Source organism: Ovis aries, chromosome 3 (genome assembly GCF_016772045.2).
Source record: "Ovis aries strain OAR_USU_Benz2616 breed Rambouillet chromosome 3, ARS-UI_Ramb_v3.0, whole genome shotgun sequence".
Taxonomy (NCBI): domain Eukaryota; kingdom Metazoa; phylum Chordata; class Mammalia; order Artiodactyla; family Bovidae; genus Ovis; species Ovis aries.
The window spans coordinates 147,742,100-147,769,638 of record NC_056056.1 but is presented as its reverse complement, the minus strand read 5'-3'; the positions used below and the strand labels follow the sequence as shown (position 1 = coordinate 147,769,638).

General features: G+C 38.2%; 1 protein-coding gene across 2 annotated transcripts in view; it reads left to right on the top strand.

The window, feature by feature from the left end:
- REDIC1 (regulator of DNA class I crossover intermediates 1) overlaps positions 1-23,496 on the top strand; it is a 95,895-nt gene extending 72,399 nt beyond the window's left edge. Inside the window, exons 11-13 of one of the 2 annotated variants that reach the window (XM_027967448.3) lie at positions 4,093-4,156; positions 10,921-11,006; positions 20,416-23,496. In XM_027967448.3, coding sequence (XP_027823249.2) covers positions 4,093-4,156; positions 10,921-11,006; positions 20,416-20,871 — 606 coding nt within the window. In that variant the 3' untranslated portion in view covers positions 20,872-23,496. Of the gene's footprint in view, positions 1-4,092; positions 4,157-10,920; positions 11,007-16,940 lie in introns of both variants that reach the window. The other variant, XM_060412757.1, reaches the window with a different exon arrangement.
- The last annotated feature ends 4,043 nt before the right edge of the window (positions 23,497-27,539 follow it).

The window sequence follows — 27,539 nt, the reverse complement described above, 5'->3', positions numbered from 1 at the left end:
TGGCCATAGGACTGGAAAAGGTCAGTTTTCATTCCAATCCCAAAGAAAGGCAATGTCAAAGAATGCTCAAACTACCACACAACTGCACTCTTCTCACACACTAGCAAAGTAATGTTCAAATTTTTCCAAGCCAGGTTTAAACAGTATGTGAACTGGGAACTTCCAGATGTTCAAGCTGGATTTAGAAAAGGCAGAGGAACCAGAGATCAAATTGCCAACATCTGTTGGATCATCAAAAAAGCAAGAGAGTTCCAAAAAATCATCTACTTCTGCTTTATTGACTATGCCAAAGACTTTGACTGTGTGGATCACAACAAACTGTGGAAAATTCTTCAAGAGATGGGAATACCAAACCACCTGACCTGCTTCCTGAGAAACCTGTATGCAGGTCAAGAGGCAACAGTTAGAACCAGTCACGGAACAACGGACTGTTTCCAAATTGGGAAAGGAGTACATCCAGGTTGTATATTGTCACTCTGATTATTTAACTTATATGCAGAGAACATTATGTGAAATGCTGGGCTGAATAAAGCACCACGTGAAATCAAGATTTCTGGGAGGAATATCAGTAACCTCAGGTACGCAGATGATACCACTCTTATGGCAGAAAGTGAAGAAAAGCTAAAGAGCCTCTTGATGAAAGTGAAAGAGGAAAATGAAAATGTTGGCTTAAAACACAACATTCAAAACACAAAGATCATTGAATACAGTCCCATCACTTCATAGTGAAAAGATGGAGTAACAATGGAAATAGTGTGAGATTTTATTTTCTTGGGCTCCAAAATCACTGCAGATGATGACTGCAGCTGTGAAATTAAAAGATGTTGGCTCCTTGGATGAAAATATACTGTCTAGATTGGTCATAGCTATTCATCCAAGAAGGAAGCATCTTTTAATTTCATGGCTGCAGTCACCATCTGCAGTGATTTTGGAGCCCAAGAAAAAATTTAGAGGCATCACTTTGCCAGGGCATGCCTGATAGCTCCGTTGGTAAGAATCTGCCTGTAATGCAGAAGACCCTGGTTCGATTCCTGGGTTGGGAAGACATGCTGGAGAAGGGATAGGCTACCCACTCCAGTATTCTTAGGCTTCTTTTGTGGCTCAGCTGGTAAAGAATCTGCCTGCAGCATGGGATACCTGGGTTCAATCCCTGGATTAGAAAGATCACCTGGAGAAGGGAAAGGCTACCCACTCCAGTAATCTGGCCTGGAGAATTCCGTGGACTGTATAGTCCATGGGGCTGCAAAGAGTCGGACACGACTGAACGACTTTCACTCATTCACTCACTTTGCCAACAAAGGTCCATATATTCAAAGTTACGGATTTTCCAGTAGTCATGTATGGATGTGAGAGTTGGGACTATGAAGAAAGCTGAGCGCCAAAGAATTTATGCTTTTGAACTGTCATGTTGGAGAAGACTCTTGAGAGTCCCTTGGACTATATGGAGATTAAACCAGTCAATCCTAAAGGAAATCAGTCCTGAATATTCATTGGGATGATGGATGCTGAAGCAGAAACTCTTAATACTGTGGCCACCTGATGCGAAGAACTGACTCATTGGAAAAGACCCTGGTGCTGGGAAAGATTGAAGGCAGGAGGAGAAGGGAATAACAGAAGATGAGATGGTTGGATGGCATCACCAGCTTGATGGACATGAGTCTGAGTAAGCTCTGGGAGTTGGTGATGGACAGGGAAGACTGGCGTGCTGCAGTACATGGGGTTGCAAAGAGTTGAATACAACTAAGCAACTGAACTGAAGTAGTTGTTTCTTTGGTGGGAGGTGGGAATGAGGGGGTGGGGCTGGAAGAAATTGTTCTGTATGTAGCTTAGATTCAGTGTGTCCATGGAAAGAAGGAAGTTCAGGATCCTCCTACATTGCCATCTTTAACTGCAGCCTATGAAATTTTGAAATAGTGGAGGAATACAGTTTAAATATGTTTGTTTAAAATGGGAAGATACTCACTGGAGAAACGGAGACAGATGGAAGAATGTCAGAATGTAAAAGAGAGGGCATGTCACAGGAGAACAAGGTGGGAAAAAAGTGAAATAACATTTCTACATAAACAGTAAAGGTAAGGAATGAATCCTGCTTAGTAATTAATACATTAAATTTTATAAAAAAGCTGATTTTTCTTACCAAGATTCAAGGAATATCAAATTGAGAAGAAAAAAGTCTACATATTTTTCAGGAAACATATAGAACATAATAATAAAGGTTGAAAATAAAATGACAGGAAAATATATATATATATATATATATATATATATATATATATATATATATGACAAATTGTAGTAGGGCAAGGACAGTATAAATGCACTAAAATGCCCATTTGGAAAAGAGAAGAGGAGACAAAAACTTACTGATCCATACCAATTATGAAGTCCTTCTGGGCAGACATTGTGAACACTTGTTGAACTGGAGGATGGGGGAAATTCCTTGAATATTTAAGTGTTTTGTTTTGTTTTGTTTTTCTATTTGGTCTGATCTTCTTTTTCTGTTATTCTCTATCAAAAGAGCTGAAGTTTGTATAGGAGTATATGCCTACTCTTGGGTCTCTGTAGCTTTTTCAGCTTGTGGGTTTCTGGTGCACATTTGAAGCTTGAATGTGTTAAGAACTGAATTTACAAGACTTTTTAAAATGTTTGAATAATAGGGTTAGAGAAGAGGCTGTGCTCTATAAAGTTATTCAGGACCCTGAGCTGGTAGGGAGTCTGCTGTCTTTAACTGGTAAGCGTCCATGTTTGCACTGTATGTTGATATCAGAGGGGAAAGAAAATGGAGGATTATGGAGAAAAATTTTATAGCCGAGACTGGTAGTGGTGTGCACCACTTTTGCCCGTAACCAGAACTTAAATAGCTCATTCTAATCAACTCTAAGGAAGGCTAAGAAACGAAGTTTATCTGTATGCCTAAGAGAAACAGGTTCAGTGAGCAGCTAGACAGTTTCTCTTTTATACTACCTATCTATCTAAAAAACTATATCCTACCAACAGAGAATGTTTATTTTCTGTAAGTCTATGGTATATTTACAAACATAATTCATATAGTAAGCCATAAAAATCCATAAGATCCTCACGTTTGAAAAGATTCATAGCCACATTCTCTAATAAAAATTCATTTAAGTAGAGATGAACAGCAACAACAAAAGGTGCTTAACTTCCCTCCTTGTTGTTGCTGTTCAGTTACTAAGTCATGTCCAACTCTTTAGCGACCGCATGGACTGTAGCCTTCCAGGCTCCTCTGTCCATGGGATTTCCCAGGCAAGAATACTGAATGGGTTGCCTTTTTCTTCTCCAGAGGATCTTCTTGACCCAAGGATAGAACCCTTGTCTCCTGCCTTGAAGGTGAATTTTTCCCTGGTGGCTCAGTGGGTAGACCCGGGTTTGTTCCCTGGGTCAGGAAGATCCCCTGGAGAAGGAAATAGCAACCCACTCTGGTACTCTTGCCTGGAAAATCCCATGGACTGAGAAGCCTGGTAAGCTACAGTCCATCGGGTTGCAAAGAGTCGGACACGACTGAGCGACTTCCCCTTCCCTTTCCCATCAGGGAAGCCCTAACCTCGCTTACCTTGTTGGAAGTTAAGAAATACTGGGGGTTTAACAAAGAAAAAGGAAAAAAAAATGCAAATACAAAAACTGATGAAAATCAAAACCAGTGGTGTATTCTACAGAAAATTTATACCTTTAAGAGCTTTTATTATTTAAAAAAAATCTGAAATTAAATGAACTGATATCCAACTTAAGAAATTAAAAAGAAAATAATGGAATAGATATCCAAATTGCTTTAATATCTTTGTCTTTTTTCAACTGCATTTACTAAGATTACCCAAAGTCTCTCCTTTTTGTCAGTAATTTATTTCCTGGCAAATGTCTGTTCTGTTGCTTTCTGTTTCTAAACCAATTTAAATTTTGTTTCAATTACTGTTCATCACAGGTAGATTTTTCTTTGCAGTTTTATAATCATCTTTGTTCAATTAAAGTAATATGAAAGATGAGTGCTATAAGTTGAATTGGTGTGGTTAAAAGGTAGCTATAAGTAGATATTATGGTATATACTTGGGAGCTGTTAAAATTTTGTTTTTCTTCTAGATTCTGATAGAAGAAGGAGGAATGTATTCTTTCAAAGATGGGACAACATCTACTAGGAAAACTTGTCAGTGTAACTATAAGTGAATTTTATTCTTTTAAAAATAACATTTTAACAGAAATCAGTTAGATTTTGAATCTTTTTTTTTTTAAATTTGGGTGTTCCAGAATTAGTTGTAGCACACAGGATCTTTTAGTGTGGCATGTAGTATCTAGTTCCCTGACCAAACCCAGACCCCCTGCACTGTGAGTCTGGACTCAATCACCGGACCACCAAGGAGAAATCCCCAGAAATCAGTTAAACTTTAAGTTTTGGTTTTTTCTTAGAGTTTTGCCAGCAAATGTATTTTATAAGTATCTTAGAATATATTACATAATTGGCCCCTTAAAATTAACTTCATCTTTTATAAAATGTTATACAAGATGAGTATATATAACATATATGTACTGCTTAGTGAATGATTTTAAAAAAAGACACCTTTTTATTCCCTTGTTTGTGGGAGAGGGAAAGGGTGGGATGATTTGGGAGAATGGCATTGAAATATGTATAATATCATAAATGAAACAAATTGCCAGTCCAGGTTCAATGTAGGATACAGGATGCTTGGGGCTGGTGCAATGGGATGACCCGGAGGGATGGTACAGGGAGGGAGGTGGGAGGGGGGTTCGGGATGGGGAGCATGTGTACACCTGTGGTGGATTCATAATGATGTATGGCAAAACCAATACAACATTATAATGTAATGAGCCTCCAATTAAAATAAATAAATTTATATTTTTAAAAAAGTAAAAAAAATTTAAAAAGTAATACATAATACTTTTGTATACCTTCTCCGTTGTATTTCCTATCCTGCCTTCTAGAGGCAACTATTATCCTGAATTTTGTTTTTATGATAGCACATGTAGACTTTCGGAGAAGGCAATGGCACCCCACTGCAGTACTCTTGCCTGGAAAATCCCATGGATGGGGGAGCCTGGTAGGCTGCAGTCCATGGGGTCGCTAAGAGTCAGACACGACTGAGCAACTTCACTTTCACTTTTCACTTTCATGCATTGGAGAAGGAAATGGCAACCCACTCCAATGTTCTTGCCTGGAGAATCCCGGGGATGGGGGAGCCTGGTGGGCTGCCGTCTATGGGGTCATACAGAGTCGGACATGACTGAAGTGACTTAGCATGTAGTTTTCCGATTGCTTGGTTTGGAGCTTTCTGTGACAAATTGAGGCAAAATCTCTATATTTTTCTGTGACTTACTTTTGTGTGTGTGTGTTCACCTAGAAATATGTTTTGAGATTCAATCACGCTGACACTTGTGACTTTAATACATTTCATCATTTATTTTCTGCTATACAGCCTTCTATTGTATGAATGTAACACAATTTATACATCTTTGGCAACAATTATTTAAGTTGTTTTGAATATTTTGCTATGATAAACAATGCTACTTTAGCAAATCTTGACACTTCTGGCACACATATATAAAAAATTCTTCTAGGATTTATTTCTAGAAGTAGAATTGGCTAGTTCATATGATATGCACTCTGCTGTGCTTAGTCACTCAGTCACGTCCAGCTGTCTGCAATCCCATGGACTGTAGCCTGCCAGGCTCTTATGTCCATGGGGATTCTCCAGGCAAGAATACTGGAGTGGGTTGTCATGCCTCCTCCAGGGGATCTTCCCAACCCAGGGATTGAACCCAGGTCTCTAACATTGCAGGGGGATTCTTTACTGTCTGAGCCACCAGGGAAGCCCAGGAATACTAGAGTGGGTAACCTATCCCTTCTCAATGGGATCTTCCGACCCAGGAATTGAACCAGGGTCTCCAGCTTTGCAGGTGGATTCTTTACCAGCCAAGCTACCAGGAAAGCCCAAAATAAAGCCTAAAAGTGTATAAATGTGCATATATGTGTGTCTTGTTTCCCTGCCCTTCTCACTCTAAATGTAATGTAGGATATCTTAATACAGTGTGTTTTATACATAAATTAAATGGATTTATTTAATAAATTTTCTGTAGGTTTCCTTATATCAGTATTAGGCATTTATTAACCCTTTATTTATGTCCATTTAGTAATCCATTATGTGGATGATCTATAGTTTACTCAGACAGTGCCCTGTTCCTGGGCATTTGAATTGATTCTGGTATCTCATTTTTGCAATGTTCAGTGAACAACTTTGAGCACACATTTCTTAATTGTAGAGGTGCATTTTCAGGATAATTTCTAGAAATGGGATTGCTGAATGAAAGAGGAGATACATTGTGGAGTTTTTGTGGGTTTTTTTTTTTGATAGTTATTGCCAAAATCTGTTTTTGATAGAGATTGCTGAATTCCCCATTGCATCATTTTACAATCCTATCATAAATGTGATTTTTATTCCACAGCCTCACTAATAGTGATTGTAGTCCAACTTAAGAATTTTTGTGAATCTTATAAAAATAGAGAGATGGAAGTTTCAGTTTGTACTTCCTTTCCTTGAGTGAAGTTTAGCATCTTTTAAAAATGTGTAATGGTTATTTGTGATTTTCTTTTTTTCTGTGAACGTCATTTGCGTCCTAGGAGCATTGAGTTTTTACATGTTTTTCTTGATATTTAAGAGTTCTTCATATATTAAAGAGATTTAGCTCTTTGTGATGTGTCACAAATATTTTCACCTAGTTTATTAATTTTCGATTTGTTTGTTTTTACTTTGCTTATGGTATCTCCTGCCTTGCAAAAGGCTAAACATTTTTTATGTAGTTAATGTTATCAATCTTATCTTTTATACTTTTGGATTTAATTAGAAAGACTCATCACACTCCCTGGTTACAAATGAATTCACTTATATTTTCTTCTAGTATTGGTATGATATTGTATTTTTTTGCACTGATAATTTATCCTGATTTAGGAGTTTATCCTGATTCAAGTTTTTAAAAAATGCATCTTTCTCCTAGGTATTTGTAATACTACCTTCTTGTGTCAGTTTTCCATATATACTTCAGTCTGTTCTGTGGATTTCTTTACCATTCCATTGAGCTTCCTATTTCACATGTGCTAATATCACATTATTTTTGTTATAATTACTTTATACTGTGAAAGAAATGGCAACCCCCTCCAGTATTCTTGCTGGGAAACCCCAGGACTGAGGAGCCTAGCAGGCTACAAAAGAATCAGATACAACTTAGCAATTAAACAGCGAAAACAATGTTTAATTTCTAAGTTACACCTCCCTTTGCGCTTTTTAAAGATTTTTCTGGTTAGTTTTGATTATTTTCATATATAACTTTAAAATCAACTCCAAGGAAAAGGGTTTTCTTGGGGGGAAAAGAGACCACGTAACAAGTGGGATCTTAATACCCCAACCAGGGACTGAACCTCTATAGTGGAAGCATGGAGTCTTCTGTTTTCCATATCAGCTATACCTTTGTGCATTCCCAGCAATAATGCACCAGGGTTCCAATTTCTTGAAATCTGTACCAACACTTATTATTTTCATTTTTTACAATAAGTGGCCATTTTAATGGGTGAGAGGTGATATATAATTGTTGTGTAGGGCTTTTAAGACAGTGAATTTTGCCAAAGGATTTTGTGATATGGACCATCCTAGCATTCCTAAAATAAATCCCACCAAATCATGATGCTTTATGATTAAGTTTGCTCTTCTTATATTTTAATTTTATATTTTAAAATTTTAACTCATATACAACTTTTGCATTGATGCTGTTGGTGAGATTGGCCTATATAATATATGTGTGTGTATGTGCATGTGTAATCTTTCTCACATTTTGGAATTAATGTTCTATCAGATTGCCAGAATTTTTTTAAGTTTATAATAAAAATTGAGGGTATTTGAAAACTGTCTTGAAATTTGGACCACTTGCCTCTTCAACCAAATCTCACTGTTTTATTGCAGATCTTCATCACCTCACAACTTGGTTGTTGAGTTAGTCTCCCAATGATCTATGTTTTCATACATTTTACCCTTGTTTAAATAATCCCCAATTAGATGCCTTGGTAGACAGTCTAAAATTTCCTTAGTATTGAAGTGCACTTCTACACTTTCTTTTCCCCCATCACATATAATATTTTACATTTTGTCTTTTGGGAACTTGCTTATTCATCTTATAAAACCTATTCTTTATCTTGTGCTTTCTTTATTACTATTCACCAGATCTCTTTCCCTAGAACTCATCACACTTAGGTCTCTACTGCTTTTGTATCTTCTATCACTTTTATTGTTGCACCTAACTTTGTGACTATTTTTATTTATTTTTATTTTATTTTTACTTTATTTTACTTTACAATACTGTATTGGTTTTGCCATACATTGACATGAATCTACCACGGGTGTATACGAGCTCCCAATCCTAAATCCCCCTCCCACCTCCCACCCCATATCATCTCTCTGGATCATCCCTATGCACCAGCCCCAAGCATCCTGTATCTTGTATCGAACATAGACTGGTGCTTCATTTCTTACATGATAGTATACATGTTTCAATGCCATTCTCCCAAATCATCCCACCCTCTCCCTCTCCCTCACAGTCCAAAAGTCCGTTCTATACATCTGTGTCTCTTTTGCTGTCTTGCATACAGGGTCATCATTACCATCTTTCTAAATTCCATATATATGTGTCAGTATACTGTATTGGTGTTTTTCTTTCTGGCTTACTTCACTCTGTATATCGGCTCCAGTTTCTTCTACCTCATTAGAACGGATTCAAATTTATTCTTTTTAATGGCTGAGTAACACTCCATTGTTTATATGTACCACAGCTCTCTTATCCATTCATCTGCTGATGGACATCTAGGTTGTTTCCATGTCCTGGCTATTATAAACAGTGCTGCGATGAACATTGGGGTACATGTGTCTCTTTCAATTCTGGTTTCCTCAGTGTGTATGCCCAGCAGTGGGATTGCTGGGTCATAAGGCAGTTCTATTTGCAATTTTTTAGGGAATCTCCGCACTGTTTTCCATAGTGGCTGTACTAGTTTGCATTCCCACCAACAGTGTAAGAGGGTTCCCTTTTCTCCACATCCTCTCCAGCATTTATTGCTTGTAGACTTTTGGATCGCAGCCATTCTGACTGGTGTGGAATGGTACCTCATTAACTCCTAGAGGAGAACATAGGCAAAACACTCTCTGACATAAATCACAGCAGGATCCTCTATGATCCACCTCCCAGAATACTGGAAATAAAAGCAAAAATAAACAAATGGGATCTAATTAAAATTAAAAGCTTCTGCACAACAAAGGAAACTATAAGTAAGGTGAAAAGACCTCCTTCTGAATGGGAGAAAACAATAGCAAATGAAGCAACTGACAAACAACTAATCTCAAAAATATGCAAGCAGTTTATGCAGCTCAACTCCAGAAAAATGAATGACCCAATCAAAAAGTGACTATTTTTAAAAACTGTTTTTCTTCATCTCAAAATGCTGAGTCCTTTGAGCATTATGGCCATGTATTCCTAAAAACTGTTACAGTGCCTTAATAACTCAAGTCTTGAATTTACATTTTAGTCTACATTCATTTAATAGGCATTTATCTTCTCTACTAATAACTGTAGGTTTACTGTACTTATGAATTGAATGGACCTTATTGTGGGGGAATAGCCTTAGTTCATGTTGTTAGTAAAATCCTACTGTTCTGCTCTCTGCTTTCCACTGTTAAGAAGAACTTTGTGAGGATATACATTCCTTCTAGAATGATGAACTGAGGGTAACTGAATTTACCTAAGTTCTCTCTACCTCAGCTGACCGACAGGTTCTGTTACAGAAGGCGCCAAATCCAATCTGAGGTATGAATAGTAGTCATGGTCTGCTGTATATAGGAGGGCATGTGATTTATTTATGTTGTTGCACCATATTCCATTACCTTTTGCTTTTTTTAAATAGCAAAATCACTTTTACAAGCAAGAAGAGGAATGGTTGAACCTACTGCTCATCTATATATAGTATTGTATTTATGTGTTCTAGGGAGTCATGACCTACTTATAAGGCCCATTTTTAAGCTTTTCTTGGAATCATAAGAGAACATATTAAGCAGATAATGAATAACATACCAGGTGCTTTAATTTTTGAAATACAGTTTTTTTAAAAAATAAAGTGTTACAGTCATCAAATGTCAAAAGATATATTTTTATATTAATTTTGAATTCACAAATAGCTTTAAAATTCTACAGTTATGAAATCATAGGTTAAATATAATTTTAGTTGTATGATGAAATTTCATTTACTAAATTAGCAAATGTCTGGTACCTTGGCTTATCCTTCTTCCTGTGGACTGACATTTTGTTTGTTCATAAAGGTTCATTATATTGGAAAAAAAAAAGTTCAGTTTCTCTGTTCTCGTTTCTTCCCTTATGTTTCCTCCCCTTGTTTTACTTGTAAATACACATTTTGTTTATTGTTGTTGTTTTAGTCACTAAGTCATGTCCAACTCTCTTGTGACCCCATGGACTATAGCCCGCCAGGTTCCTTTATCCATAGGATGTCCCAAACAAGAATACTAGAATGGGTTGTCATTTCCTTCTCTAGAGGATCTTCCTGACTCAATGATATAACCCACATGTCTTGCATTGGAAGGCAGATACATGGAGAATAAATTCAAAATACCCTGTCAAATGCAAGCTGCCACATATCCAAAATTTTAACTTTTAAAATGTTCTGTAGTATGTTAACTGAACTTATTTACCAACAGCTATTTTCTGCCTGTGTATATATTAATGCATACTAGTCTTCAGAAATTAGCAAATATATGGTACCTTAATAAACTTGGAAAATTAGACGAGATCAGGCGCGTTCAGGGTGGTATGGCCATAGACTAAACTTGGAAAATTAAATCTTTTTTTCAGATCTTGATTCTTCACAGAGTAGTCAGTCTTCCAGTTACTCTCCAAGGCCAACAGATAGTAGTTGTTTCAGTTCTAGTTCAGAGATGGTAAGTTATGTTCTTTTTTTGCTTGTTAACATATGCTGTACTAATTTAGAATAATTTGTATTTCTTATAGTTTACCTTTTCATTGTGAAAAAAAGTTTAGATAATAGTGATGATAAATGTAAATGTGAAAATATTAAGAATGTAAATTAATATGTGAGCATCATTCATTTACCTTTATGAAGCGTCATACATTCATGTTTATAACATGTTCATTGTTATTTACAAAATACTGTCATATTAAGATGTGTGTGTGTATATACATATATATATAGTAAATGTGTGTTTCTTTTAAAAGAGTTTTTAGAAGAACCCATTCACAATAATTGAAAATCTTAAACAACCAATAATACATACAGAGAGAAAGTCTCGAAGCTTATATAAAGAAAACTATAAAATATAACCTGAATAATGGGAGTGACATGTTTAGTGCTGAGTGGGAACTATAATCTGAATAATTGGAGTTGCATCATATTCTGAGTGGGTTTCTCACAAATCACGTTTAAATGGAGTTCTCCATTAATTTTTCCTTCTTTTCATCTACCTTTTGTCTCTAGCTTGCTATCCAAACTGCTCTTGCCAAGGAAGGACACTAGTGACCTCTAATGGTGCCAAATTCATCAGGCAGTTTTCAGTTTTTATTTTACAAGAATTTCTAGCCATATTAATAGAAATAATTATTTCCTTTTCTTGAAACATTTTCTTCTCTGCTTTTGTGATGCACACTATCTTAGTTTCCTTCATACCTCTCTGTATGCCTCTTTATGCCTTTGCCCACTTCTCTTCCACCTTTCCCTGTATATGAATTGTAATTTAGGGTTTGCTTCAGGACCCTTCTCTTCTCTTAACTTACACTCCAAATTCTAGATGATGTTATATATTCCAGTGACTTTTTATACTATTGCCTGGTTGATGATAATTCTCAATTTTATGAATTCAGCTGAGATCCTTAATTAAGTATCCAATTTCTTATTGGATATCTTCTTAGATATTTCACGAAAAGCTGAACACCCTCTAATCTCCTTATATCAGTTTTCCTGATAGTTCTCATAGTAGTAGATCAGTAGTGGGACACGCCTGAGCGACTGAACTGAACTGAGTGGGTAGTTTTCTACCCACGCAGTTGTTGCCAGAGACTTTAGTTTGGCATCTCAGTCTCACCTGCCTTCCTAACCATATTCATTTCATCACTTTATCCAATCAATTCTACCTGCAAAATAAATTGCATATTTATCTACTTCTCTCACCTACCAAGTGTCAGTACACTAGTCTAAGGTTTCATCATCTTGTTCTTAAATTATTATGGTTGTTGCTCAAGAGATCTACTTCTACTCTTGCCCTACTTTTTTTCCAGTTAGCAATCATTATGATCTTTTGAAAGCTTAAACTGAATGATGTTATTCCTGTGTTTGATTATTCAGTGGTTTCCTCTTTTGCTTTAGAATCTAAACTACTTACAGTGGCCTCAGGCCCTGTGTGATATAGCTTCTGCCTACATTTCCAACTTCTAGTGTTCCTCTCTCACCACACATTGACATGCAACTTCCTTAGCTGACTGGTCTCTTTTCTGCTTCAGGACATTTATATTAATATATTCTGTTAGGCATCAGCTTAAACATGTCAGTGCTTTTGAAGCCTCTCCTTGACTTTTCAATCTAAATAAGACCCCTTAGATATGTTCTTATAATACTTCATACTTGCTCTTCATAATGTTTTTTCAACTTGTAATTATGTAATGAACATCCTTTCCACATATAAGAGTGTGTGCTGTCAGTTAGTTCAGTTGCTCAGTAGTGTCCAACTCTTTGTAACCCCATGGACTGAAGCATACCCGTTTCCCTATCACCAACTCCCAGAGCTTACTCAAACTCATGTCCATCAAGTTGGTGATGCCAACCAACCATTTCATCCTCTGTCATCCCATTCTCCTCCTGCCTTCATTCTTTCCCAGCATCAGGGTCTTTTCCAGTAAGTCAGTTCTTCGCATCAGGTGGCCAAAGGATTGGAGTTTCAGCTTCAGCATCAATCCTTCCAGTGGGATTAAAGACTGCTTTCCTTTACGATGGATTGGTTAGATCTCCTTTCAGTCCAGGGGAGGAGTCTTCTCCAATAACACCACAGTTCAAAAACATCAGTTCTTCAGTGCTCAGCTTTCTTTATAGTCCAAGTCTCACATCCATACATGACTAATGGAAAAACCTTAGCTTTGACTAGACAGACTTTTGCTGGCAAAATAATGTCTCTGCTTTTTAATATTCTGTCTAGGTTGGTCATAGCTTTTCTTCAAAGGAGCAAGCATCTTTTAATTTCATGGTGGCAGTCACCATCTGCAGTGATTATGGAGCCCAAGAAAAGTCTCTCAGTGTTTCCATTGTTTCCGCATCTATTTGCCATGAAGTGATGGGACTGGATGCATGATCTTAGTTCTCTGAATGTTGAGTTTTAAGCCAACTTTTTCTGCTTACCTCTTTCACTTTCGTCAAGAGGCTCTTTAGCTCTTCTTTGCTTTCTGCCATAAGGGTGGTGTCATCTGCATATCTGAGGTTATTGATATTTCTCCCAGTTATTGATATTTCTTGATTCCAGCTTGTGCTTCACCCAGCCCAGCATTTCATATGATGTATTCTGCATATAAGTTAAATAAGCAGTGTGACAGTGTATAGCCTTGACATACTACTTTCCTGATTTGGAGCCAGTCTGTTGTTCCATGTCCAGTTCTAACTGTTGCCTCTTGACCTGCATACAGATTTCTCAGGAGGCAGGTCAGGTGGTCTGGTATTCCCATCTCTTTCAGAATTTTCCACAGTTTGTTGTGATCCACACCGTCAAAGGCTTTGGCATAGTCAATAAAACAGAAGTAGATGTTTTTCTGGAACTCTCTTGCTTTTTTGATGATCCAACAGATGTTGGCAATTGACTCTGGTTCCTTGGCCTTTTCTAAAACCAGCTTGAACATCTGGAAGTTCACAGTTCACGTATTGCTGAAGCCTGGCTTGGAGAATTTTGAGCATTACTTTGCTAGCATGTGATATGAGTACAGTTCTGTGGTAGTTTAAGCATTCTTTGGCATTGTCTTTCCTTGGGATTGGAATGAAAACTGACTTTTTCCAGTCCTATGGGCACTGCTGAGTTTTCCAAATTTGCTGACATATTGAGTGCAGCACTTTCACAGCATCATCTTTTAGGATTTGAAATAGCTCCACCGGAATTCCATCACCTCCACTAGCTTTGTTCATAGTGATGCTTCCTCTGGCCCTTGACTTCACAGTCCAGGATGTGGAGCTCTAGGTGAGTGATCAAACTGTCATGGTTAGCTGCGTCATTCAGATCATTTTTGTATAGTTCTTCTGTGTATTCTTGCCACCTTTTCTTAACAGCTTCTGTTTATGTTAGGTCCATACCATTTCTGTCCTTTATTGTGCCCATCTTTGCAGGAAATGTTCCCTTAGTATCTCTAATTTTCTTGAAGAGATCTCTAATTATTCCCATTCTATTATTTTCCTCTATTTCTTTATACTGAGGACTTAGGAAGGCTTTCTTATCTCTCCTTGCTATTCTTCTAGAACTAACACACACACACACACACACACACACACACACACACACACACACACAATGTCCTTTTCATCATAGGGGATTAGAATAGAAAAGTAGGAAGTAAAGAGCTACTTGGAGGTACAGACAAGTTTGGCCTTCAAGTACAAAATGAAGCAGGTCAAAGGCTAACAGAGTTTTGCCAAAAGAACACCATGGTGGTTATCTGGGTCATGAAGATCTTTTTTGTATAGTTCTTCTGTGCATTCTTGCTACGTCTTCTTAATATCTTCTGCTTCTCTTAGGTCCATACCATTTCTGTCCTTTTTTGTGCCCATCTTTGCATGAAATGTTCCCTAGGTATCTCTAATTTTCTTGAAGAGATCTCTAATCTTTCCCATTCTCTTGTTTTCCTCTATTTCTTTGCATTGATCAATGAAGAAGCCTTTCTTATTTCTCCTTGCTATTCTTTGCAACTCTGCTTTCAAATGGGTATATCTTTCCTTTTCTCCTTTGCCTTTCCCATCTCTTCTTTTCTTAGCTCCTCAGACAACCATTTGCTTTTTTGCATTTCTTTCTCGTGGGGATGGTCTTGATCACTGCCTCCTGTACAATGTCACAAACCTTCGTCCATAGTTCTTCAGGCAGTCTATCAAATCTAATCCCTTGAATCTATTTGTCACTTCCACTGTATAATTTTAGGGATTTTATTTAGGTCATACCTGAATGGTCTAGTGCTTTTCCCTACTTTCTTCAATTTAAATCTTAATTTTGCAATAAGTAGTTCATTATCTGAGCCATAGTCAGCTCCCTGTCTTGTTTTTGCTGACTGTATAGAGCTTCTCCATCTTTGACTGCAAAGTATATAATCACTCTGATTTCAGTAATGACCATCTAGTGATGTCCGTGTGTAGAGTCATCTTTTGTGTTGTTGGAAGAGGGTGTTTGCTATGACCAGTTCATTCTCTTTTCCCTGCTTCGTTTTGTACTTCCAGGACAAATGTGCCTCTTACTCCAGGTATCTCTGGCCTTCATACTTTTGCAATCCAGTCCCATATAATGAAAAGGACATCTTTTGGGGTGTCAGTTCTGGAAGGTCTTGTAGGTCTTCATAGAACTGTTCAACTTCAGCTTCTTCAGCATTACTTGTTAGGGCATCAGTTCAGTTCAGTTCAATTCAGTCGCTCAGTCGTGTTCGAGTCTTTGTGACCCCATGAATCACAGCACTCCAGGCCTCCCTGTCCATCACCAACTCCTGGAGTTCACCCAAAGTCACGTGCATCGAGTCAGTGATGTCATCCAGCCATCTCATCCTCTGTCGTCCCCTTCTGCTGCCCCCAATCCCTCCCAGCATCAGTGTCTTTTCCAATGAGTCAACTCTTCACATGAGGTGGCCAAAGTACTGGAGTTTCAGCCTCAGCATCAGTTCTTCCAATGAACACCCAGGATTGGTCTCCTTTAGAATGGACTGGTTGGATCTCCTTGCAGTCCAAGGGACTTTCAAGAGGCTTCTCCAACACCACAGTTCAAAAGCATCAATCCTTCGGTGCTCAGCTTTCTTCACAGTCCAGCTCTCACATCCATACATGACCACTGGAAAAACCATAGCCTTGACTAGACAGACCTTGTTGGCAAAGGAATATCTCTGCTTTTTAATGCGCCATCTAATTTGGTCATAACTTTCCTTCCAAGGAGTAAGCGTGTTTTAATTTCAAGGGCATAGACTTGGATTAATGTGATTTTGAATGATTTGCCTTGAAAACGAAGAGAGATCGTTCTGTCGTTTTTGAGACTACATCCAAGTACTGCATTTCGGACTCTTTTGTTGACTGTGATGGCTACTCGATTTCTTCTAAAAGATTCTTGCCCACAGTAGTAGATATAATGGTCATCTGAGTTAAATTCACCCATTCCAGTCCATTTTAGTTCGCTGATTACTAAAATCTCAATGTTCACTCTTGCAATTTCTTGTTTGACCACTGCTAATTTGCCTTGATTCATTGACCTAACACTCCAGGTTCCTATGCAATATTGCTCTTTATACCATCGGACTTACTTCCATCACCAGTCACATCCACAACTGGTGTTGTTTTTGTTTTGGCTTTGTCTCTTCATTCTTTCTAGAGTTATTTGTCCACTGATCTCCAGTAGCATACTCAGCACCTGTCGACTGGGGGAGTTTCCTATCTTTTGGCCTTTTCATACTATTCATGGGGTCAAGGCAAGAATACTGAAGTGGTTTGGAATTCAGTTCTCCAGTGGACCACGTTGTGTCAGAACTCTCCACAATGCCCTGTCTGTCTTGGGTGACCCTACACAGCATGGCTCATAGTTTCACTGAGCTAAACAAGGCTGCAGTCCATGTGATCAGATTGATTAGTTTTCTGTGATTGTTGTTTTCAGTCTGCACTCAAAATATGCCAGCAAATTTGGAAAACTCAGCAATGGCCACACGACTGGAAAAGGTCAGTTTTCATTCCAATCCCAAAGAAAGGCAATGCCAAAGAATGCTCAAACTACCACACAATTGCACTCATCTCACATGCTAGTAAAGTAATGCTCAAAATTCTCCAAGCTAGGCTTCAGCAATACGTGAACTGTGAACTTCCAGATGTTCAAGCTGGTTTTAGAAAAGGCAGAGGAACCAGAGATCAAATTGCCAACATCCGCTGGATCATCAAAAAAGCAAGAGAGTTCCAGAAAAACATCTACTTCTGTTTTATTGACTATGCCAAAGCCTTTGACTATGTGGATCACAACAAACTGTGGAAAACTCTGAAAGAGATGGGAATACAGACCACCTGACCTGCCTCTTGAGAAACCTATATGCAGGTCAGGAAGCAACAGTTAGAATGGGACATGGAACAACAGACTGGTTCCAAATAGGAAAAGGAGTGCGTCAAGGCTGTATATTGTCACCCTGTTTATTTAACTTCTATGCAGAGTACATCATGAGAAATGCAGAACTAGAAGAAACACAAGCTAGAATCATGATTGCCGGGAGAAATATCAATAACCTCAGATATGCAGATGACACCACTTTTATGGCAGAAAGCAAAGAAGAGCTAAAGAGCCTCATGATGAAAGTGAAAGAGGAGAGTGAAAAAGTTGGCTTAAAGCTCAACATTCAGAAAACGAAGATCATGGCATCCGGTCCCATCACTTCATGGGAAATAGATGGAAAACAGTGGAAACAGTGTCAGACTTTATTTGGGGGGCTCCAAAATCACTGCAGATGGTGACTGCAGCCATGAAATTAAAAGATGCTTACTCCTTGGAAGAAAAGTTATGACCAACCTAAATAGCATATTCAAGAGCAGAGACATTACTTTGCCAACAAAGGTCCGTCTAGTCAAGGCTATGGTTTTTCCAGTGGTCGTGTATGGATGTGAGAGTTGGACTGTGAAGAAAGCTGAGCGCCAAAGAATTGATGCTTTTGAACTGTGGTGTTGGAGAAGACTCTTGCGAGTCCCTTGGACTGCAAGGATATCCAACCAGTCCATTCTGAAGGAGATCAATCCTGGGATTTCTTTGGAAGGAATGATGCTAAAGCTGAAACTCCAGTAGTTTGGCTACCTCATGTGAAGAGTTGACTCATTGGAAAAGAGTCTGATGCTGGGAGGGATTGGGGGCAGGAGGAGAAGGGGATGACAGAGGATGAGATGGCTGGATGGCATCACCACCTCAATGGACCTGAGTCTGAATGAACTCTGGGAGTTGGTGATGGACAGGGAGGCCTGGCATGCTGCGATTCATGGGGTTCCAAAGAGTTGGACACGTCTGAGTGACTCAACTGCACTGCACTGCCTCTGATGGAGAAGGATAAGAGACTTATGGAGGCTTCCTGATGGGAGAGAGAGACTGAGAGGGAAACTGTGTCTTGTTCTGAAGGGTGGGCTATGCTCAGTAAATCTTTAATCCAATTTTCTGTTGATCGGGGCTGTGTTCCCTCCCTGTTGCTTGACCTGAGGCCAAACTATGGTGGATAATGGAGACCTCCTTCAAAAGGTCCCATGCAGAAACCGCTGCACTCAGTGCCTCCAACCCTGCAGCTAGGCCACCACTGACTCCTGCCTTCACTGGAGGCTCCTGGACAAATCTGGGTCAGTCTCTTGTGGAGTCACTGCTCCTTTCTCCTGGGTCCTGGTGTGCACAAGCTTTTGTTTGTGCCCTCCAAGACTGTGTTTCCCAATCCCCTGTAAGTTCTGATGGATCTATGGTGGGGTTAATGGTGACCTCCCCAAGAGGGCTTATGCCATACCCAGGTCTGCTGCACCCAGAGCCCCTGCATCTCCAACAGTCTACTGCTGACCCCTGCAGGAGACACTCAAACACAGTTTTGGCTCAGTCTCTGTGGTGTCTCTGGGTCCTGGTGTGCACAAAGTTTGTTTGAGCCCTCTGACATCTCTGGTGGGTAGGGGGTGTGATTCTAAATGTGATTTTGCCCCTCTTACCATTTTGCTGTGGCTTCTCCTTTGCCCCTAGATGTGGGGTATCTTTTTTTGATGGGATCCAACATTCTTCTGTTGAGGTGTGTGATGTAGAGGGCAGCAATCATGTCTGCTCCACTCACATTGCAGATGCTAACTCAATATTTATTTCTTGAATAAGTGCATTGATCTTTATTTTCTCTAATTTGTGCCCTGTCAGTTTTAATACTATTTATTGGGCTTACTTTTCCTATTTTAGTGCCAATAAGCTAAGGCTTATATTTCATTTTAGGTTTTTTAATGTTAACTTTGCTTTTTATTTTTAGCTAAAATAATATTTTATGTAGGATTTTTTTATTAAAAAGAGTATTTTGTTTAGTAATTAGGACAGATTTTTGTTGAAGTTGAAAAATTAAAGGTACTAAATTGAATCTAGGCCTATTAAAAATTCTTAACATTTGACTTTTTATCTAGTGATTGTTATATTTAGTACTATTTAACTTTTCTTTTGTGTATTTTTCTGTTAGCTGATGCTATTCTTAATAAGTCTTCTTGAGACTGAGTCCATGAAAGATACAATATAGATATTTTTTGACTTAAACAGTCAAGGAGTGAATACTAAATTGTATGTGTTAGGTTTTTAATTCAAAGTTCTACTCTACTCTTAAAGTAGTTGAAGAGTATATGTTCTATATCATTTCATCTCTGTGAAAAGGTAGGATGTCACCTATGATTATGAGGACTAATAAGAGAAAAAAGTCTTCTCTTTTTAGTGCTTTTCCATCTTTAATATAAGTGAAAAAGTGAAAGTTGTTCAGTTGTGTCCGACTGTTTGCAACCCCATGGACTCCAGGCCAGTATACTGGAGTGGGTAGTGTTACCTTCTCCAGGGAATCTTCCCAAGCCAGGGATTGAACCCAGGTCTCCCACATGGCAGGTGGATTCTTTACCAGCTGAGCTACCACAGAAGCCCAAGAATACTAGAGTGGGTAGTCTATCCCTTTGCCCACATTGATTGAACCCAGGTCTTAATTCTGCAACCTGATTTTCCCACCTGATTGAACCCAGGTCTCCCACGTTGCAGGTAGATTCTTTACCAGCTGAGACTCCAGGGAAGCCCAAGAATACTAGAGTGGTAGTCTATCCCTTCTCCAGGGGATCTTCCCAACCCAAGAATCGAACCCAGGTCTCCTACATTGCAGTCAGATTCTTTACCAGCTGAGCTACTAGGGAAGCCCTTTAATATAAGGATTCTTAATATGTCATGCTATTTTAAAATCTATAACCTTGATTTAAAAAAAAAATCTAGGTTTATTTGCCACCTATTAAAGTCTTTTCTTTTTTTTAAAGTTTCTATAATGTAAATTTTAAGAATGTCTCCTTTGAAGTGATTGAATAATTATTTTAATGTAAGCATTATTTACAGCAAAATTACTAATTTCTTTTAGCCATCAGAAGATGAAGATCAAACTGAAGATTCAAATAGGAGATCCATCAAAACCAAAGAAACAACTAATAATTTTTATTTAGAAAACATGGGAAAATATCCTTGTGATAAGGTTATTAATAACAGTGCCAAATTTCATAAAAAAAATGAGAATTTTAACCAGTTCTCAGTGAATAATAATATACATCAGTCCCCAGAGTCTCAGTGTAATTCAGCACACATATTGGAAAGCAAAACCAGTAATAACTGCATTCTACAGGTTGCAAGGTGCGATGCATGGGTACAAACAGAGAGTGAACTTACAATGGAGGAAAAATTAGATGCTGCCATACAATGTGATATAATTTCAAAATGTAAATGTAGAAATGAGGTGTCTTCTTTTTGTAATGTTGAAAGGTACAATGAAAATGTTAAGGCAGATACCACTGGAGGGCAGGAAATCCTTAGAAACAACTAATATTCTAAAACCTTAACCTGAGATTTTGCATTTGTTTTAATGTTTAGAATCTCACTAACATAATAAAGAATGAGAATATTTTTGTAGCTAAGCAACTAGATGAAAGTATTCAGAAGATGTATTTATTTTTTAGTATTACTAATTTATGCTTTAATTTCCCATAGGTATTTTCAATACCTTTAGTATGTCTTAAAATTTTTTAGAAAATAATATATATGTAAATTTACTATCATTCTTATGCTGATTATCATATTATGAAATGCTGCTGTTTATGGATTAAAAATGTTTATTACTTCTGTGAAATGAAAATATCTCCTGCCATGTTAATAAACAAGAGATGTCACAGTCATCAGCATTTTCTGACCTCCAAATGTGAATGAAGGCTCCCAAAACTGGGATCCAGTGGATGCTGCCACTCCCCATGGTGATTGCTGAGGAGCTGGGGGAATGCAAGAAGCAAAATGAACAAAGAAACAAGATTGGCCCCAGGTAGCTGAGGTGCATATGACAGGAATGAATTCAGAGATTCCAGAGACTTGCATGTTCCCATACATAGAATGCCAAATTCCTTACCTTGATACTGATCTTTGATATTCAAACTGTCTGCTCCCTCTGTTGCACTTGTATATAGCCTGACTTCCCCTCTTGCCCTCTTGGAGCACTTTTCTCAGAGCTACTGAGATGCTGTCTCCAAGGCTTAGAGTCCTAAACATTCCCACCAAATAAAATAAGTGTCTACTTTCAGGTTGTGACTGTATTTTTTAGTTGACAATTCTTTGTTACATTTATTTTAAAATTTAGTTACAGTTGTATGTTTTGTAAAAATATTCTCTTCCAAGAATTTAAGACAGAAAATAATACTAAATAATATTCAATATGTATTATAGCCTAATTATAAGATTTCCTTAGCTACTTATCTTAAATATTATACTGTTGTTAAAAATTCTGGCATTAATTTTTAGATAAAATATTTTTCTAATTTGGAGAAAAATTTTTTGTTGGTGCTTATATTAATTCAAAGGAATGTTTTTTCTCTTCAAGAGTAAAAAAAAAAATGTTTCAACGCTTTTGTAAAAGAATTATTCAACATTGGAAAGTTATTCATGTTTACTAATTTTAATATTACGTAAGATTTCCATAAATACTATATTAGAATCTCTCATTTGTAAAGTATCGGCTTTGTTTCCAGCATAACACTTATTTTTGTTGTCAAGGTTTTAAATGTGGACACTAGTCACATTAGAAAATGGACATCTGTATGTTACAAAGTGACCAAGGGGCATTCTGATATCTAACTAGCAAAAATAAAATAGGGATTTCTGTTAAAGTGATTAGATAATGCATTTTTACATGTATACCTATACATATCACTCCAAGTTTGTTTTGCAGAGGTGATCTGAAACATAATTTAGAAACACTAATATTTAAAGAGTAGCAGTCTTCAGGGTTTTAGCTAGTTTTAGGGAGTTCTCTTTCTGGCCTCAGAGAACACAATGAACTCCTAAGTAATTTTAAGGATAATAATCCTCTCATGCAAGGGGAATATAATTATCTGATGTACACTGATAGTTTTCAAAAGGCTGGATATTGATTATCCTGATACTCAATAAAAGGTATTCCATAGTGGATTGATTATCCTGAGCATTATTTTGCAAATTATGATATATTGTAGTAAAGAAGACCTATATATGGAAAAGAAGACTATAGTGGTGATATTAGAGTAAGATTGAGCTTTGAATCAGATTGGTTTCAGATATCAAACAAATTGATTTTTTCCAATACAGTTGAAAGTCTACCAGTTATTAAAAGCATATTCATTACAAAAGTCCATGCTTAGTTATATTTTTATCAATATCATAATGTGGCAGTTAAGCTTAGTGAAGTGAATAAGAATATAGGGTAATGACTACACACAGTAAAAGGGAAGTAAGATGCAGTATAGTAAAGGATTTAAACTTGCCTCATAAGAGATCTGGATTTTTTACCTTTGGGTTTGTAAGGTAATCTCTAAGCTCATGAAGTGTTATGCCTGATAGAAGTAACTCTGTTTGCCTGGGGACCTTGAGCCAAGACAGATAGTGTGATTTAAGAGCACACTGAAGTCAGCCATGTGGGCAATCAATCATGCCACTGTGATGGAGCCAAAGAAAGACTCTCGACACCAAGGCTCATGTGACCATCTGCATTTGGCAGTACTTTGTATTGTCAGATATTGCTACCAGGAAATTAATACTCCCCATGACTTGTAGAAGACTGCTACTGTTGCTAAGTCGCTTCAGTTGTGTCCGACTCTGTGCGACCCCACAGATGGCAGCCCACCAGGCTCCACCATCCCTGGGATTCTTCAGGCAAGAACACTGGAGTGGGTTGCCATTTCCTTCTCCAGTGCATGAAAGTGAAAGGTGAAAGTGAAGTCACTCAGTAAGTGTCTGACTCTTCGTGACCCCATGAACTACAGCCTACCAGGCTCCTCCGTCCATGGGATTTTCCAGGCAAGAGTACTGGAGTGGGTTGCCATTGCCTTCTAGCTCTGTATTACTTTCTTAGACTCTGTCCTATGTGCTTTTTACCTGGGCTGGTTTTAATATCTCCTTTCCCTATAATAAACTGTAACTGTGACTATAACAGCTTTCAGTGAGTTCTGAGTCTTACCAGCAAACTATCAAATATGAGGGTGCTCTTGGAACCCCTGAAGTTCTATGGTCTGTTACCTAACATTGCAATTACTAACTCTGTAGGGAGATAAATATATTTGGAAAGGAAAGTAAGTACTGCTGCTGCTGCTAAGTCATTTCAGTCGTGTCTGACTCTGTGTGATCCCTTAGACAGCAGCCCACCAGGCTCCCCCATCCCTGGGATTCTCTAGGCAGGAATACTGGAGTGGGTTGCCATTTCCTTGTCCAATGCATGAAAGTGAAAAGTGAAAGTGAAGTCGCTCAGTCGTGTCCGACTCTTAGCGAGCCCATGGACTGCAGCCTAACAGGCTCCTCCGTCCATGGGATTTTCCAGGCAAGAGTACTGGAGTGGGGTGCCATTGCCTTCTCCAAAAGTAAGTACAGATTTATGTAATAAAAAAGACCAATACATTTTAACATACTTCGTAAAAGACAATACTAGTTTAGATTTTCTCTTGGTGAAATAATTTAATGAAAAAAATAGGTGATGTTTATACATTCTGAAGTTGTAGAAACACTGTTCTTCCAGAAGTATTAAGCTTCAGTTGCTTTCAATTGTAATTACTTGATGTTAATAGTAAGCCCTTTATTAGCATACTTCCTTTCCTTTCTCACATCTTCAATTCCATAACACTGTTTTTTGAGATCACACCCCAAACATACTACATGCACTTAAATTCTTGGCTTATGCTTTGCCTCTGAGGTAATCCATGAAAAAGAAAAGTGAAAGTCACTCAGTCATATGCAACTTTTGCAACCCCATGGACTGACTGTAGCATGCCAGGCTCCTCTGTTCATAGAATTCTCCATGCCAGAATACTGGAGTGAGTAGCTGTTCCCTTCTGCAGGGGATCTTACCAACCCAGGGATCAAACCCAGATCCCCTGCTTTGCCGGAGGATTCTTTACTGTCTGAGCCACCAGGGAAGAGGAGGTAATCCATACTGACAAGTTTTATAAAGGGACCGTAACAAGTGACTAAATGAATTGTCTTTGTTGGTGTCACTCAAATGTTAACGTTGCTAGCTTTCTGGTTTTACAGTTCTCTTGTAGTAGTTTTTAATTTCTGCCACCTGCTGAAAACTCAATAAATGGGACTAGCAGCATATAGACAAGTGAAGAGAGAATTAGTGAAATGAAATATTCATGTTATCCAAATGCAGAAGAGAAAAATAGAAAATGTGAAAGAAAGTTAAACAATAACAAGGATATAATGAGACACTCCAACATATGTTTAACTGAAGTATCAGTAGTAGAGGAGAGAAATGGAATAGAGGCACAATTTGAAGAGATAATGACTGAGAATTTTTCAGAATTTATCAATGATACTAATCCACAAATTTAAGAAGGCCAGCAATTTCCAAGTAGTATAAATAATATGAAACCCATGCCTAGACTCAGCATAGTGAAATGGTGAAGTCTCAAAGACACAGAAGATCTTGAAAGCAATTGGAGAGAAAAAGACTGGCTTCCTAGAAGGAAGACAATACTTTTATTTTAAAAAGCAATAATGAATGCCAAAAGACAGTGTGAAAATATCCAAATCCTGATAGGAAAATAACAGTCTCTCTAGAATTGTGTTTCTAGCCCTACAGAGCAGTATTTGATACCAGGGCTCAGTGGTAAAAAATTTGCCTGAAAGGCATGGGTTGAATCCCTTGTTGGGAAGATCCACTGGAGAAGGAAATGGCAACCCCACTCCAATATTCTTGCCTGGAAAATCCCATGGACAGAGAACCTGATGGTTTTCAGTCCATTGGGTCACAAAAGAGTTTGACACATCATAGTGACAAAACAACAGCAAACTAGCCAACACTAGCATGAAGGACCCAAACTTACAGGCTATGGCAATTTTTATTTAAGCTTTTTGAATATATAGAGTAGTGCTTTCTCTTGGTGGAGAAAGTTTCTAATTTTTTCACTGTGTGGTCTTTAACATATATGCTCAGTTTCCCTACTGCTTCTATTCTTTTAGGCCCTCTTTTTATTAACTTTTCAGCACTTGAAATTGTCCCAGTGAAGGACTTTTTTTTTTTTTTTTCCAGTGCTGTCTCTGATGGTCTATGATGTATATTCCCTTATGCTTGTTGCTAAGGAGATACCATGTTTTCTCATTTGTTTAAAATTATTAGTAGTATTAAAATTCTCTTTAATATAAATTTAACTTATATGCAGAATACATCATGTGAAATGCCTGGGGGGCTATCTGAAGCACAGCTGGAATCAAGATTGCCGGGAGAGATAACAATTACCTCAGATACACACCACCCTTATGGTAGAAAGTGAAGAAGAACTAGAGCTTCTTGAAGGTGAAAGAGGAGAGTGAAAAATCTGGCTCAAAATTTAACGTTCTAAAAACTAAGTTCATAGCATCCATTCCCATCACTTCATGCCAGATAGATGGGACAAAATGGAAACAGTGAGAGACTTCATTTTCTTGGGCTTTTCATTTTCAAAATCATTGCAGTGGCTGAAGCTATGAAATTAAAACACGCTTGCTCCTTAGAAGAAAAGCTATGACCATCCTAGACAGCATATTAAAAAGCAGAGACATCACTTTGCCAACAAAGGTCCATATAGTCAAAGCTGTGGTTTTTCCAGTAGTCATATATGGATGTGAAAGTTGAACCATAAAGAAGACTGAGTGCCAAAGAATTGATGCTTTTGAACTGTGGTGTTGGAGAAGACTCTTCAGAGTCCCTTGAACTGCATGGAGATCAAACCAGTCAGTCCTAAAAGAAATCAATCCTGAGTATTCACTGGAAGGACTGATGCTGAAGCTCTAGTACTTTGGCACCTGATGCAAAGAACTGACTCATTAGAAAAGACCCTGATGCTGGGAAAGATTGAAGGCAGGAGGAGAAGGCGACTAAAGAGGATGAGATGGTTGGATGGCATCACCAACTCAATGGACATGAGTTGGAGCAAGCTCTGGAAGATGGTGAAAGACAGAAGAGCCTGGCATGCTGCAGTCCTTGCGGTCGTAAAGAGTTGGATGTAACTGAATGACTGAACAATGACAGCTTTGACATGTACTGCTTGACTTTTTTGAATGAGTCTTGCTGGGTAGTGTATTCTTGTAGTAGGCTCTTCCATTTCATCACTTCAAATATATCACTTTTGATATAGCCATTTGTAAAGCCATTCTCTTCTGGCTTGTAGAGTTTCTGTTGAGAAATCAGCTATTACCCTGATGAGAGTTCCCTTGTATGTTGTCATTTTTCCCTTATCACGTTCAATATTTTTGTCTTTTAGCTTTGTCAGTTTGACAGCATTCATTGTAAAGTTGTTCTTCCTAGACTTTGTTGACTATTATCTTTCCCATGTTAAGGAAGTTTTCAGCTATTGTCTCTTCAAATAGTTTCTCAGATCGTTTCTCTCTTCTTGTTCTGGGAATGCAAATATTGGTGCATTTAATGTTGTCCCAGAGAATCCCAAGGATAGGGGAGCCTGGTGGGCTGCCATCTATGGGGTCGCACAGAGTCAGACATGACTGAAGCAACTTAGCAGCAGCAGCAGCAGCAACAGCAGCAGCAGAGGTCTCATAGGCTGTCTTCATTTCTTTTCATTCTTTTTTCTATATTCTGTTCTGAAGCAGTGATTTCAGTGATTCTGTCCCCCAGATCATTTATCTGTTCTTCTGCCTCAGTTATTCTGCTATTGATTCCTTCTATTCAGGCTTCCCTTGTACCTCAGCTGGTAAAGAATCTACCTCCAATGCAGGAGACCCTGGTTCAATTCCTGGGTTGGGAAGATCCCCTGGAGAAGGGATCAGCTACACATTCCAATATTCTTGGGCTTCCCTGGTGACTCAGATGGTGAAGAATCTGCCTGCAATGTGGGTAGACCTGGGTTCAATCCCTGGGTTGGGAAGATAAAATCTCCTGGAGGAAGACATGGCAACCCACTCCAGTATTTTGCCTGGAGATCCCAGTAACAGAAGAGCCTGCATGGCTACAGTCCATGGGGTCACAAGGAGTCCGACATGACTGAG